This window comes from Simochromis diagramma, unplaced genomic scaffold, assembly GCF_900408965.1.
Source record: "Simochromis diagramma unplaced genomic scaffold, fSimDia1.1 OVJJ01000026.1, whole genome shotgun sequence".
Taxonomy (NCBI): domain Eukaryota; kingdom Metazoa; phylum Chordata; class Actinopteri; order Cichliformes; family Cichlidae; genus Simochromis; species Simochromis diagramma.
In genome coordinates, this window is record NW_024386985.1 from 8,383,728 (window position 1) to 8,399,031 (window position 15,304).

At 42.4% G+C, this 15,304-nt stretch overlaps 1 protein-coding gene across 1 annotated transcript; it reads right to left on the reverse strand.

The window, feature by feature from the left end:
- Positions 1–2,711: 2,711 nt before the first annotated feature.
- Positions 2,712–13,573, reverse strand: ndnf (neuron-derived neurotrophic factor). Its single transcript, XM_040040387.1, has 4 exons — positions 12,989–13,573; positions 6,661–6,858; positions 6,185–6,309; positions 2,712–5,095 (listed from the first exon to the last, which is right to left on the reverse strand). Exons 2-4 carry the CDS (start codon positions 6,855–6,857, stop codon positions 3,708–3,710), a joined length of 1,710 nt encoding a protein of 569 aa, XP_039896321.1. The 5' UTR covers position 6,858; positions 12,989–13,573; the 3' UTR covers positions 2,712–3,707.
- Between the last annotated feature and the right edge of the window lie 1,731 nt (positions 13,574–15,304).

Genomic DNA, 15,304 nt, shown 5'->3' on the forward strand with positions numbered 1-15,304 from the left:
GATGGATGGATGATGGACGATGGCTCTGGCGACATCCATCTTTTTTTATGTCATCACTGTTTTCAAAGGATAATATTTATGAAATATTTCAAATTAAAATAGGTCAGCTTTGACTTGAACACAGTAGGAGGGTTCATTTTTCCTCCATACAGGATTTCTTTTTTGTGCCACATAAAGCGCCTAAGCCACCAGAAAATTACCAGCAATATAATATTCCAGTGCTATGATGGACTGGTGGCCTGTCCAGGGTGTACCCCGCCTTTTATCCCATGACAGCTGGGATAGGCTTCAGCCCCCCGTGATCCTGAATTGGGTAAGTGGAAGAAAATGGATGGAAAATGGACGGCTGGATTATTTTTTAAATTAAGCTCTTTGTTTAAAATGTTTGATAAGAGACATCAAAAGCCTTTGAGCTCAAACATCTGGCTCTATGGGCGCAACTAATATTTTATGACATTTCCAGCCACAGTTTAATTGAGGTGTTATGTACAGATTATTTGTTTTATTCCATACACTGATCACTTCACATAAGCCCCAGAATCAGAGCCAGCTCTTCCGTGCACTGCTGTCATTACTACACCACTTATCCAGGCCCTACATGTCTGTCTCCACTCCTCGTCCTACTCATGTACACACATATATACAAAACTCATACATCAAAGCGCTGCACTCGATTCCACGCAAAAGATAAACACGGGAAGCCCTGCAGATGGTTAGCTCTAGGATAGAGGTTTCTCTGTATGTTCATGTTTGCATGAGTGTTTGTGAGGAGATCTCCTGAAAGATGTTAGAAAAATAGAAGTGTCTGTATATTTCTTTCCATCTTAAACCTCTTGGGTGGACCAAAGACGAGGACTTTTTTTTTTTTAGCACACAGCAGATATTATTCACACATGTAGGATAACATTTGAGCAGAGCTGGCCAGCTTTATTAGTGGCAGTTTACAGGGATATCTATGACAGTCCCATAGCTCTCTGGAAGCTCCTTTACATTATTTCAGGGTAATGGCAGGTTAATGGAAGCCAGGTGGAGCCTCACTCCACCAGGAGCACTTGATTGACAGTGAACTGTGTCGATGAATTGGAGTGCAGCTACCCACAATCAGGGTCGGGATGGAAACATGGCAATTCTCAAACAACAGCTGCTTTTCTTGGCCTCAACAGAGGCGCCATTTCCACTCATCTAAGACTACTCAGTACATGTAGATATGGTCATGCATGTGCGTCTGGCTTTTCTCTTTGCTTGTTTGTGATTAAATGTGTCTATTGACTAAATACTATTGCACCAAGTCCCTCGAATTTGAAGCCTGGATTTTGAGCGTAAGCACTTAAAAAAATAAGTGGAAATGAACAGCAACATTGCTTCATAGAGGGTGGCCTGTTCAGTGTCACTATGTTTATAGTGTAGTTAAAACCATTTGGAAAGTGCGAAGTCCAGAGTAGGATTCTGATTATTGTATTTATGTTTATTTTGCTTTAGAGCAAGGCATTTTCCCCCACTTAAATATAATCAAGATTACGTTCACAGAGTTACTTGGTTTGACTATTAGCGATAAGTGGCTAATGATAGCTAATTTTTGATAGCTATTAACGATTGTAATTAGTTTGTTAGTTTGTTGACGTCACCACTTTTGGGTTTATATTCTTTGATATTTTTAATCTTGACAAAATCAGTGCTGCAGTAGCAGAGCTACAGTCAATCTGAATCATTCATTTCAGTTCCATAAACTTGTTGTAGTAAGAAACTGTCCGATTAAACTGACACAAAAAGGCTATCCTGTTTGTTTCTTTCTGGCATATTTGGTTTAAATCATGTTTATTTTCAGATTGATTTGACTATAAATGCAAAACAGAGCGACAGAAAGTCAGGTGGCAAAATCTGACTCAAAATTAGCAGAGGTTTTTTTTTTATTTATGATTCACCGAAAAAATTCTTGTGTTCATGTTGATGTCTTAGGAAAAATGTTTAGTAGCAGACCAAGAGTTAGACTGCAGGCTATTTGTGGGTGTCATTGGACATTAGAAGGTTAAATTTGTCATGATATGCATAAACCTTGCATTGACATTATTTGAAGTAGATCTTTGGGAGATTACTTGATGCTAAAGGGAAAACCTTTTGCTGTATTTCTATGGAAGGGTGGAATTTGGCCATTAGGGCAGCTTTCGGTTACACCATAGATATTCTGTTCTCATTAAAAAAGAACATAAGATGAAACACCAGATATGTCATATCTATTATATGTCATATGTATGGTAATGTGAGCAGAACTGCTGCAGTACAAATTTGGATTTTTAAATCACCCATCCGATGCTCAACCTATTACAGCTTTTTTTTTGTTTTTTACATCATTTTATACATAAATTTATCACTTCCCTTTCATGGTTGGTTCATCTTCCATCAGCAAAGCAAGCTGCATGCTCTCCATTTTCTTAAATTTACAGTGGCACTAGTGTACAGAACAACAACACTGTGTGACGATTTTTAATTTATACTCTTTTTATAAAATTACAGATTACACGGGGACCACGTGATACAGATGGTTCATACTCCCACCGGTAAAAAAAATCAGATCAGGCTTCTTGCAGATCATCAAGACAATAACTTGTTCTCCAGAAAAAATCAAGAAATACACTTGAAACTAAATCTATTAGGATATACGCTCATTTCCTCATTTAGCCACTTGTGATGATATCAAGAGGTGTTTTTTTTTCATTCTTTTTAAGCTTATTTACAGCATATATCTTATCTGTTGTTGTTCTTTTGCTGTCGCAAATCTTTTAGAGGGTCGTGTTTTGATGTCAAAATCCCTCTTAGTATTAGGTCGTGCTTATGCAGCCCTGATTTAGATGTCTGAGTCTATAATCACAATATGCTGTTCAGCTCTTTCTCTGAGAGCCATGATTGGGATGTTAACTGCTTGGCAAAAGAACATGACACCCAGGGTGACACGGGGATTACATGTTCTATATTTAGTCTTTATGTACATGAATATTGGCAGGACAGCTCTGTACATGTGACACACACACACACACACACATACACACGCACACACATACACAGCGATACAGTGATAATAACACAGATCTCCAGCACAGAACACATTTACAAGATGGGCTCTAGAGCAAACACTGGCTGAGATACACACGGGAATGTCTGAGCTACGACAACTTCCTCATAAAACTGGAATTTTCTTGTAACAGTTACTATTGTCATCAATAAAACAGACAATTAAAAAGAGAGATGAAAAGTATAAAATAATTTAAATTCCTCCTAAAATGCGTCATGAATATGCGGTGACAGATCTATACAAAGCGGGCAGCTACTGTATCTCCTTGACACACTGAAACCGAAGGATGCAACAAATATGACAGACAAAAGCGAAAGTCATGCAGCAACAAAGGAACAGAGAAGATGAAAAAAGGGGATCTTCTTTGAAGTTCTGCCCTCCCAGTGGCAGCATGATGTCAAGATGACAAGCCTGGTAACAAAGCACCTCACGCTATGGGCCACCCAGACGTGCCACAATGAAATGTAAACATAAATATACAGGTTGAAATCTCTCTCTACAAACAGTTCAGTCCCTGCCACGGGCCCATCAGCTGTGTGAGTAGTCAGTCTGTATACACTCCTTAGTAGAATATCACTTAGAGTTAAATAAACTTATTTAATATATATATTTATAATAGATTTATTCTTTGCAGAGTCTTTTAGCAGTATTTCCTTGTTTTCACCAGTTTGTTCTGGTATTTTACTGAGTGGCCACTGTGTCCCACCACGTAAACGTCCAGCAGGTAGGTCTTTCCTGGCTCCAGACCTGTGATGGTTTCTGTGGTCACAGCTTTCTGCAGGTTCGGGCTGTGGAAGTACTTGCACAGGACCTTTTCTGACTTCCTGCGGGTCTCTGGTCCAGCACATTGATTTTGTTCCCGGCGCCGCTGCTCCTCGCCGTAATTGTCAGCCACTTCCTTGCGGTAAATGCAGTATTTGTTGCGGTCCTGCGTGCCCAGCCAGGCCACAGTGACGGAGGAGCAGGTGCGCAGCTTGTCAAAGGCCTTGATGCGTGTATCCTCTGGAAGTGAAGGGAAAGGCTGTTTGCTGCTGGGTCGGGTGCTGGCAAGCACCTTCAAAGTGGAGGCTCCTTTTCTGCTGCCACGGAAACGGATCAGGTATTTGGCTTTTGGCTTTCCCCGTAGCTGGAACTGCCGTATCCCCTCCACGTTCTGGGAGAGCAGCAGCTTGCCATCTCGCCTCACCTGCACCTGCACAGCATCCAGACATGTGTGTACAAAAAGAGTGACCCTCTGGTGGGAAGACACGGGAGCGAAGCGCAGGAACTTGCTGCCCTTCCTTTTGATGAAAACCTCTGATACTTTGCCGTCCTTCAGCTCAACTGTCTTCTGACGAGCCTCCTCTTTAGTGCGGGCAAAGGTTCCCACATATGCTGTGCTGGTGTTGGTAGCAGCATTTACTGCAAATACATCAAAGTAGTACTGTGTGTCTGGTTTTAGGTCTGACACCGTGAATATGTTTTTATTGCCAATGCACACCTTCTGGATGTCTGATACCCTGGGCTTGGCTGCGTATGCCCGTGAGATCTTGTTACTTGTGAGGCCCCGGTCTTTGCCGAAACCATTGTCAAAGCCAAAGTGCACAAAGTCGAACGGGCTAAAGTCTCTGCCGGGCTTCGGAGCCAGCATGAATGCATCGTCAGTGCTGATTTTAGCCTCGGCAGCACACATGCTTTTGAAATTGTGCTCCTTGTTGATCACTACGCAGTACTGCACAGGCTGGCCCATCAGCAAGCCGGTAGGTGTCGGTTTCCAGGCCAGTGTGACGGTGGTACGGCCAAGTGCAGTGACATCCACGCGGGGGTCGTAGGGCAGCTCTGGGTAGGGCTGGTCAGACTCCGGAGTCGTGGTTGCGTACACCTTGAAGTTGCTGTCTTTCTCAGTGGACAGCAGTTCAAGCTGGTAGAGACCAGAAGGCGTGCTTGTGGCCACATAGGACTCCACATCATTGCCCTTGTAGGTGAAGAGCTCCGTCCCTTCATCTACTGTCACCTGCTGTTTCTGTTGGTCCAGAGGTTCAGGCTCTCCTGGAAGATAAAACCCAAACACACACAACATGAGCTGTTTGCTTTAGTCACCAAATTAGACAACCCTTGCAATATTTTCTTTTCTTCTTTGGCTTTGATGAAAGAAAATTTCCACCCAAACTGAAAACTGTTTAACGCTGCAAGATCATGACTAAGCCTCATGGATCATTATCCCACACCCATGGAAGCCATGTTTTCACTCCAAACATCCCCAAAGATCTCAAGCCAGCATTCACTCAGCCTTTCTAGGGAAGTTTTGCTACAAAGAGGCGCCTTGTAGCTTCTATGTGAGAGGGACAGTCTAAGCTCTTACTCCAGCTTGAGCAAGAAACCATAATATTATGTTTGTCAACCAGAGAGAGTGTGCTCAGCGGTGTACTAAAAATTAAGCTCAAAGATCAACTCCCAATAGAGATTTCTCGCAGGAAAAGGCTGCAAAGACAGGAAAGATTTCACTAGCTGCTCTGTTTCTGCACCAGTTTTCGTGAAGTCACTGCCACTGCATGAGTCCAAATTTGTCATTATTCTTCCAGCTCAGGATGAATTATCTTCTCTTGAAGCACGGTCAGTGTCCACAACAGTGTAACTACCCATTTGATCTGACAGGAACAAAGACACACATGCAGGTGCTCATGTCTGGACATTCAAATATATGCTCACATCACACATCAGTGCTCTAAACCACTGCTTTAGTCATCTGGCAAGATCTCCTCTGCTGAAAGGACACCTTCCAGATGGGAAAAGGTTTTAATGTGAAGCAGAAAAACAGAAAGAATGAAGGGAAAAAGGAAGACAAACAGACTGAGTGTAGCGGGATTTATCTTAAGAAGACCGAGGCGACCTAAGTAAAGGGATGTAATGTCTTTGATTCTTTAGGGTGACTAGAAAACCACTGAAATTATAGACATCAAACTGGGCCGAGTCAGACCTCATAAGTGGTCAGACTAGACACTACATCTGTGACTTAATTAAAACCCACGAAAACACAAAGCCTAACATCACTGCGTAGGTTAATTGTGTGTGGGGATAGTCATATTTCCAGATAACGTGTAATTAACCTCTTCCACTGCTGCCTTATGTCAGTTATACCTGATCCTCCTCCGCTGGCGTCTTCTGGCAGCTCCTGCAGAGTGAGTTTCCACTCCAGAGGAGCATCACAAGGTGTCACGGTCACAGACAGGGGTGTGTTGTCTTCTTCCACCACAAAGTAGTACCTGTGAAAATAATAGGCCAGATATAAGCACCAGTGTTCATCATAGTTTGACATTATCCTAAATAATATGTGGAGTAAATGTGTGAGCAGACTATAATAGGTGAAGCACGTGGTGGCATATAGTGTTTTGCCTTGAGTGGAGAAAGACTTTCTCATCTATTATTTAGTTTTTGCATCAACATAATAGATCCTATTACAGGGTAACATCTGATGTTTCCTATCTATTTACAGTAAGTAGACATCACCAGGTTTAATGTTTCCTTCAATGATTGAAGCAGTCACCAGCACGAGGTTTAACTGGCTCATTTTTTTAACCACCACCCTGATATTGTTTGTCTCACAGAGCTCTTACCTTTTGGGTGTGTCTCTGAAAAGATAGCCACTGATCTCAGCTCCGTCCGGTATGACTGAGGAGTCGTGGAATAGCGACTTGTCTCTGATCTGCATCTGAAAAAGACCTTCATCTCTCGTAGGCAGTTTCTGGGCAACAGATCCCAGCCCCAACAGTACTAGCAGCACCACCACGCTCCAACCTTTACACTGCCTCATCCTGAAAGACACAGAAAATTGACTTCAGTTTCATTCAGTGTTTTGTGATTTTTCGCAGATGCTCCTGATCGTCTGAGCAAAGAATTCACTCTTCTTCTTCTATGGTTTTTAAATGAGGATGTGAAAACCACATGACACAAAGATGTCTTTAAGTAGCACTTTATTAGCCTTTTCTTGAGTATAATAAGTTAATCATTGCTTTGCCTGACTCCTTACAAATAAGAAACCTTTTCAACTCAAGGTGAGTCTGTGAATGACCTTATACCACAAGACAAATTCAATGTTAGCAAAAAGCTGATATGCTACAGGTGAATTTGCCCATTAGTTTAAATTTCCTTCATCTTCACATAACGTTTACTTTCATCATCCATGTTTCAGTCTATATGCCTACATATAGACACACCTATACATATATAACCACAACACGGACAACCTTGTCAGTTGCATTGACTCACAGGTGTCCCGAAACAGACAGCTGGAGCCAATCATTGTCTGTTAGTCCTGTCTCTGCCATTTGATATCAATAGACCGGATCTCTTCACTGTGTATGTGGTGGTGGTGCCTTTTGGAGCATTTTATCTAATATTATGGCTTGCTGTGTGAGTCAGATGATTAAAAATTCATGCTTCAGCTTTGGTGAGTAAAAAAGGCGAGTAAAATTGCTTGCTCGGTAACCAAGCTTGCTAATGTTAGCATTCCACCCTTTTCTCCATATAAAGAAACTTCTGGCACAAAAAAACACACCGATACAGTGGCGAGATCAAAATGCTACAGCTGACACTTCAAAATACAGAGTCCATAACCAATGTGTGATGTCATAGTGGCTATGTCCCTCGATTATTGAGTTAATATTAGCATACAGACTTGGATTGGCACAAGAAATTCCATATGTGTCACAGTAAAGACAAAAAACCTGCACAAACTATTTTTTTAGCTGGGTTATTTTTATTCTTTTCTTTCTTTAATAAGCTAAACTAATCAACCGTTCTTCCTAAAATTTCTAATTATTAGTTTACAGAAAAATAAAAAAAACTTTGATAAAAGAAAAAGTTTAAACATTTTTATTTCACATTTATTCGATCTGAAGGTACCCTGGCCCACCGCTAACACTGGCAGCATTAAAGTACCATGCACAAGCTACAGAGGAGAACATACAAACTCGAAACCACCTGCTGTGAGGCAACAGTGCTAACTACTGAGCCACTGTGTTCCTCATTGAGCTGAGCTGGCTGCTTTCATTGTTTCCAGTCTCATTATGCTAAGCTATGCTACTTGACTACAGAAAAGGCTGAAACTTGATGTTTAGCTTACGCGCATAAAATTAATATCAATCTCTCTTCTCAGCAAGAAACTGTATACCACACTGAGTACCTCGTGCGTTAATGCACACTGTCAGTAAATATTAAAGGCTCATATTAGCTAAAGTATGTCTAAGATTTCTGTTTTTCTAATGGAATTTCTGAATAACCTTGTTTTATCTCTCCTTTTATTTTGACATTGGTTCAAAACTGCTGATATTAATGAGTGTGAGCTGTGACATGCATACAGTGTTTTAGTGAGCTTCTGCTTTTGTCCGCAATGTAATATATTTTATGCTAAAATGTGCTTCTTATCCATGTTTTCCTTCTAGTTTCAGCCTTAATTAACATTTAACTTAAAATCCTGATCACCATCTGGGAACGAATCAGAGACGAAGAGCCCCTGAATGAGTACCCAAGGCCACAGAGAGGAAGGGGGATTAGATTTAAACAGGAATGTGTGAAGGAAAAGATATTGCTTGGCACTCCAGGGACCCACGCCGTTTCATAAAACGCTTAATATAAAAATCCCCAAATCCATGTAGTTTAAGTTTTATTGACGCTAATATAAAAATGTTTGGAGATGCAATCCACAGTTGGAGCTGCAGCCGATGTGGCTGAGAGGCTCTCACGTATCCCCTGTCTATTGATTTCTGCCCATTGATTGCAGCTGATGGGAATGCCAAATCCCCGGTGATTTAATCAGTGTAATGATGGCAGATTAGCCAGATACTTTACTGCCATTTACTGCAAGTGAGATGGTGTCCTTTTAATGACCCCTCTCCCTTTCTCTGCTCGCCCTCCTTTGTCTGTCTCCTTCCCTTGATCACAGTTTTTTTTTTTTCATCAAATAATCTCTTTCACACTTGTACACACACATCCCCTCCTCTCGGTTCGTCTTTATGCTTTCTCCTCCTTCACCGCCTCCCTCAGCAGAGGCAGATAAGTAAAACCAGAGGACTCGGGCATGGACGAATATCCACACTACACACAGGGCTTCATTTCTACATTATAGTCCTTTAAAAACACAAGCAGGGAAAAAAGCCCATGACAGCTCCTGTCAGTGTCTCTGCTGTTGTCTGAGCTCAGCCTCCCGTCACACCGCCAGACTTCAGAGAGCAAAAGGAAAGCCGCCTAAGTGGTACTTTGAGGTTTGACTCACACAGAGACTTGAGATCCTTATCGCCTCAGCTTGTCTCATTCCACTTCAGAAACATGTCAGTTGGAACAAAGACATGTCTAATAATACTTAAGACAGCGCTGAGGTAGTACGCGCAGAGTCTCTCAGTAGCATGCACAGCATTTCTCAGAGCTGCCTTTCTTTCAAAGATCCCAAAACACTCCACAGACACAACGAGGGCCTCGTCCCCTCACCCGGCTTTGTCCGCCGCAGTCACACACTGAGGTTTTTAATCACCGCTGCCTTAAACATTTGATGCGTGCCTTCCCCGTGCTCTTCACATGTGACACCACATACTGTATATTGCAGGGAGATGACATCTAAATATCAGAGTAGTTGTGTTGGGTCACTGTGGTTGCATGGAGCAGCGCAGAGTCAACATGGTCACACAGCCGGCGCTGGATGTGCTTTTACATGCAGGCCTGCACCATTCTCATGCCACAGAGTTCCCTTACGAAAATAACACATTAAAAAAAAGCTGCATCTGGAACAAATAAAGTCTAATGTTTAATTAGAATGGGGAAGAATGTATGATCCCAATTTAGGGAATGGATAATTTTAAGGCAAAGTAACCCACAGTCGTGTCAACTTTGTTTTGCTTTTGCCTTTCATCTCTTTATTTATATATTTATAGGTTTTTGTTTCACTTTCATTGGTATTTGCCAAGTATTTTCTGTGGAAAACATTGTGTATTTTCTAATTGGCAAGCTGTGGAATTTAGAGAACTGTGTAACTGGATTAAAGGACAAATGCAGGAGTTTACAATGGGTGAAAATAGTCCCAATTTTCTTTCCCATGGCTGTCTTTGACACATCTAGAGTATCAGTCTTAAACAAATAAAACAAGAAAGGACCCCCACCTCCTTTCCCTTCCTGTGTAATCTGTAGACTTGCATCCTATCAATTGAGTTTCTACTTTAACAACTTTGACCCAGCTCTAATTTGGGGTCATTACAAGCAAATCATGTGCACAGCCAAAACAAAAATGTTCACACTTTGTATTTAAATCTCCCAGATGGATGCAATCTTTTCAGCGACATCAATCCGTAGCAGAATCAAAATCGTTTACGATCCACTGAAGATTAAAGTGAGAAAAATATCAATTACATGCAACCATTTGGCCACAACTTTCATCCACCTGATCGACTCTGTGTGCACGTGTGAGAGGAGCGTATTTTCAGCAAGAACATGGTGATTATAAGCACGTGATTTTCACGTATGGGGCTTTTTCTGATCACAAGGCAGGCTATATCCATGCAACCCCCAGCCTTGTCCTGCGTGCGTGCACGTATATGCTCACGTGTGTGTGCGCAAAACACCCCCCACCACCACCTACACTCTCTCACTTCACTTTGTTTCTCTCCTTCCCTCCAGCTCCATGTCAAGATGGATAAGCCTCCTGCCTGCTGCCACATGGAGCTCATTAACAGAACGGGAGGGAATAAAAGACAGTTTAATTTCAACACAAATAAAGAGACATTTCGGATTCCACCCAACAAGACGCCTGGCATGAGCTCGCAGGACCTGAAGCCTCTGTGTGTTTTCTTAAAGGAAGTCTAGATTTATGGCGGGTCCTCGGTAGCGAGCTCCATCATGGCTGTCACTTCAGGGCCAATGTGGGGATTAGAGTAAGTAAAGTATATGCAGGAGCCAAAGAGGGAACCACACAGGACCTGGACCTGTTCTATAGGCAGGCCAAACCAAATCAGGTCTGGTGCTCTTGGACAGCTAAACAGCTTATTAATAAATTGGTAGAGACTGTGGTAAACGCTCTGATCCAACAGTGGAGATTTTAATCTGGTGTGTGTGTGTGTCCATACGTGCACACATATGCGGGTCCAAACCATTGCATTCCTCTGCTCCACTCTGTGTGTAAGTCTAAATCATCACTCAGGACCTGACTCCTCGCCATCCACAACATCGCTCGCAGTTTGAGTTTCTGAGCTATCCACATCATCAGAACCACTAAGGCTGGCACAATAGCATCATGGAAACCAGAGCCCAGTTTCCTTTCCTTCTTACCCTCCCCTTTCCTCTTCGCTCCTTTATATTTCATCTCTGATCCCTGCCTTTAGCTCTGCATCCTGGAAATTCTCTATGAGGGGGTCGCGGGGGCGCTTTCTGTGTAAAAACAACTCAAATAGAATTGAGGGTGGGGGAGTGGCGGTGTCTCTGACTGATGTGCTGGCATTGTGGCTGCAAGGGTGATTAAAGATTACAAGAGAAAATGCCCCCCCATGGGAAAGTCATCCACCCACTGCCCATCATCCGGTGCACGCATGCACGGGCCTGGCCCCGTCGTGGGAAATGAGTCAATCATGATCCGGTATGTTGTGCTTGGTTGAGGAGGCAGAGAAGGGGAGCACAGAAAGCCTGTTCAGCAGCTAGTGCGAGCAGGCTCTGCCTCTTCTTGTGTCCATCTGAGGGAGCATAATGAGGAGCTTTGCAATGAGCGTGCCCGGGCGGGGGGAGAAGAGGAGAAGCGCATGGTGTGTGGATATGATGAATAATTTAACAAGGAAATAAAAACTTTGCGCCCTTAATCTTCCACCACTGACTCTGGATATGTGACAAAAGGCAGCGGAGAGGCGACTGTATATACACCACTGAAGCCTGTCACTTCTCTGGACGCAAAACGGCTATAGCAACACTGGCGGAATTCTTTCAGCCAGAGAGTTTTCATATGCAAATCATGGTTTAGTTACGGTATGCGACGCAGACCTTCCCATTTTAAGACTTTTTTGTTCATGATTCATTCTCCTGAGAAAGTAGAAGGGAGGCAGTGTGGCTTCACCCTGCTGCTAAATACAGTTATTCAAATCCCCACTCCGGGTATGTCTCTCATTAAACACCGACTGAGAGCCTCTCACATGGACCGAATGAGGAAAACAACTCCCAACACGAGCTAAATTATCATTAATCTGCCTGGAATAATTCTAATTGAAACAATGCAGACGGTGCCAAGTCAAATAAATCCAATTTTTCACTTATATTAAAAAGCAGCTCTTCATTACGCGCTTCACTAAAGCCTGTCTGGGCTCTTACAGGTGCGTAAAAGGAACCCAGTAGTGACACGGTGAAACTAACATCTATCAAAACTGTAGTCCTTATATAAAACTTTTACATTTTACAACTAAAAGCGAACAGAGTGAAAACACCACAATTGGTGCACAGGTAGCTAGAAATACAGCATGTGTAGAAAAATCGCCTGTGTTGGGTGCTGTGTCACCCCTGGGAGCATGGGAACTGTCGCGAGGCACAAAACAAGAGGATTTTCGTAAAGTTCATCAGCTCATCTGCCCCGTGTGATATAAAGCCCAAAACAAAATAAACTAGAATTAAAAAAGCATGCGAGTTGTGGCTTGAATGAAATGCGTTTGAAACTTTTAACTTCCTGGAGTTGTAAACCGCAAACCGTTTCAAAGGCACCAGCTACTTTACTCAGAGAGTCCGACTCTGAATTCATACGGAGCTTGCATGCATATTACAAAATAAATAAATAAATAAATAAATAAATAAATAAAGCTACAGAAAAGTTTAAGAAAATAAAGAAGTTTTTTCTGATATAATTGCTCGAAGAATCGGACAAACCGCTACACTGCAGAGAAATCAAGCAAAAAATAAATGCATAATCTTTACAAGAGACAGTCTTACCTCTCGCAATATGAATCGACGACGTTATCTGCAGAATGGTGTCTGTTTTTCTTTAAAAGAAAAAAACTCTTACAAAAGTGCTTTAAAACTAAATCGATTGATGTAAAAATAAAAAAAAATAAAAACACGCGCTGTCCTCTGCAGTGTCCAGTATCCCCTCCTTTAGTTTTCACTTCTATTGTTGGTGTCTATCAATCGGATTAGACGACTCTGGTGCGTGCTTGCAGTTTTCTTGTGGATTGAACTGGTCTCTGGTGGGCAGGAGTGTGTGTGAGAGTGTGCGCGAGTGTGTATGAGTGGGTATCCCGAGTGCTGGCAGTGCGTCCCTCCCCTGCCGCGCCGCTGCTATTGAAACCTCCACTGGATTGGAGGCAAAACTAGTGCGAACTTCTTCTTCTTCCCTGCGCTCCAAGACAGAGAACCAGCCCACTCTTTCAGCAGCAAGCCACAAAAAATATCCCAGCAAGGACCAGACTGAGTATTACTCCCAGGTGTGACCGGCCCTCATACTGAAAGCATATAAGGAGAGGGAAACAAATCCACAAGCCAAAAATCTTAGATGAACAGAAGCAGTGTGTTGCTGAAAACAGCTAGATGCCACCTGAGCGTAACTCTAACTACTCGTGGTTTTTAGAGACCGGGGTTCCCCCCACATACTTTTATTTGCAAGCTGTTTACTGTGATGCTCTCTTTAAATTATTAGTTTAGGCAGTAGCGCCCTGTTGAAGTCACGCAGCCCTCGGGGCTACAGTGTGCAGGCAAGTTTCATCATGGGCCCTGATACCTGGGAGGGCGTGAAAAACATGATCAGAGCACACAGCTTTAACGGCGTCACAAAAAACAAAACAAAATAAAGACATAACATTTTCTATGTGGAATGTGACAGTGAACCTGCACCAACACAGGGTTTAACTGTGGAAATTCCCAGGGAGGTATTACTGGAGTTGTTGTCTCTTCCTGGGTTGAAGCCCTGGGAAGCAAATATTTATCCAAGATAAGAGCTCTTGACTGTCTCGGAAATGAATTGTCCGAAATTTATGACTTGATGGGTGTCCGTGTCTGATGACAAGACAATAGATCTAAAGGAAGCTGTCGTTTCCTGAGCTTCCTCCACAGGACCGTCTTTAAAGTGGTGTATCTGCACATCTTCACACATGAGCGGCTGCAGGTTTCGCGCTGCTTCCTGCTGGTTCAACAGTAGCACCTTCATCTACAGGTTGGACCAGACCTCCCATCAATGCTTCCTGCTAGTTGTCGAAAACAAAGGTTTATGTTTTCATGGAAAACAAGTTTTGTGAAGATTTAACCAGTGCATGTAGCTGCACTAAGAGGCATAATCTTTACAGAGAGCAAGTAAATTGTGAATGAAAAAAGAGACACCGACAAACATAAAGATATCATTTTCATAATGTTTTCTATGATTTGACAAAATTAGGAAAACAATCCTAGATTTAACGAGCATGCATACTGGTACAAATTTGCTGTGTCGCAAACTCCTGGCAGCAAAAAGAAGGACAGTTTTGGTACAACAGCGTCATCTAGTGCTTACCAGAATAAGGTCACACAGGACACAAACGTTTGTAAGGACATGAACACAAGTGACAGCACAGCACAGAAAAGTTTCAGTTTAGTTGTCATGACGATTATTTTACATAGCAGATTTAAAAACACAGATGCTGACAACAGTGGCACACAATAAGCGATTGAAACAAAAAAAAGCATTTAAACTATTACATTTAAACAACACACACAAGTGGAAATCATTTCTTTAAAAAACACTATATACAGAGTGAGAGAAGATAAGATCATAAAAGTGCATTTTTCTGTGATGCAGAAACTGACACCACAAATGTAACCCACACAGGTGTGTGATGCCTGGGTTTATGATCAGTGTTGCTGTGACTTCCACATCCTTGAGATGAAAATAGATGCCAAATTCAAACTGTTATTAACCCCACCACAAAGCAGTGAAAACGAATCCACTCTGGGGACACGTATATTCACAATAACCCAGAATCACACACACACACACACACACATGCAGTGACCCGGCTACATGCCAGAATCTTGAAAACATATCCACACCAGGGACAGTTTAGTACAGATGGAGGGAGGGGGTGGAAAACGCTCCTGTAATCTTAATCCCTCTGCACTCTTCAACTACAGAGACTGAATCAGTCAAATTTTATTAGATTTACTAAACATTTGCACACAAGACACATTTTTGACCTTTCACCCTTTTCAGGAAGTCAACGGAGCCACTCGTGCTCTTTTGTAGCGACGCCCTGTTTCACACGTGCACGTCTCATACAGTAG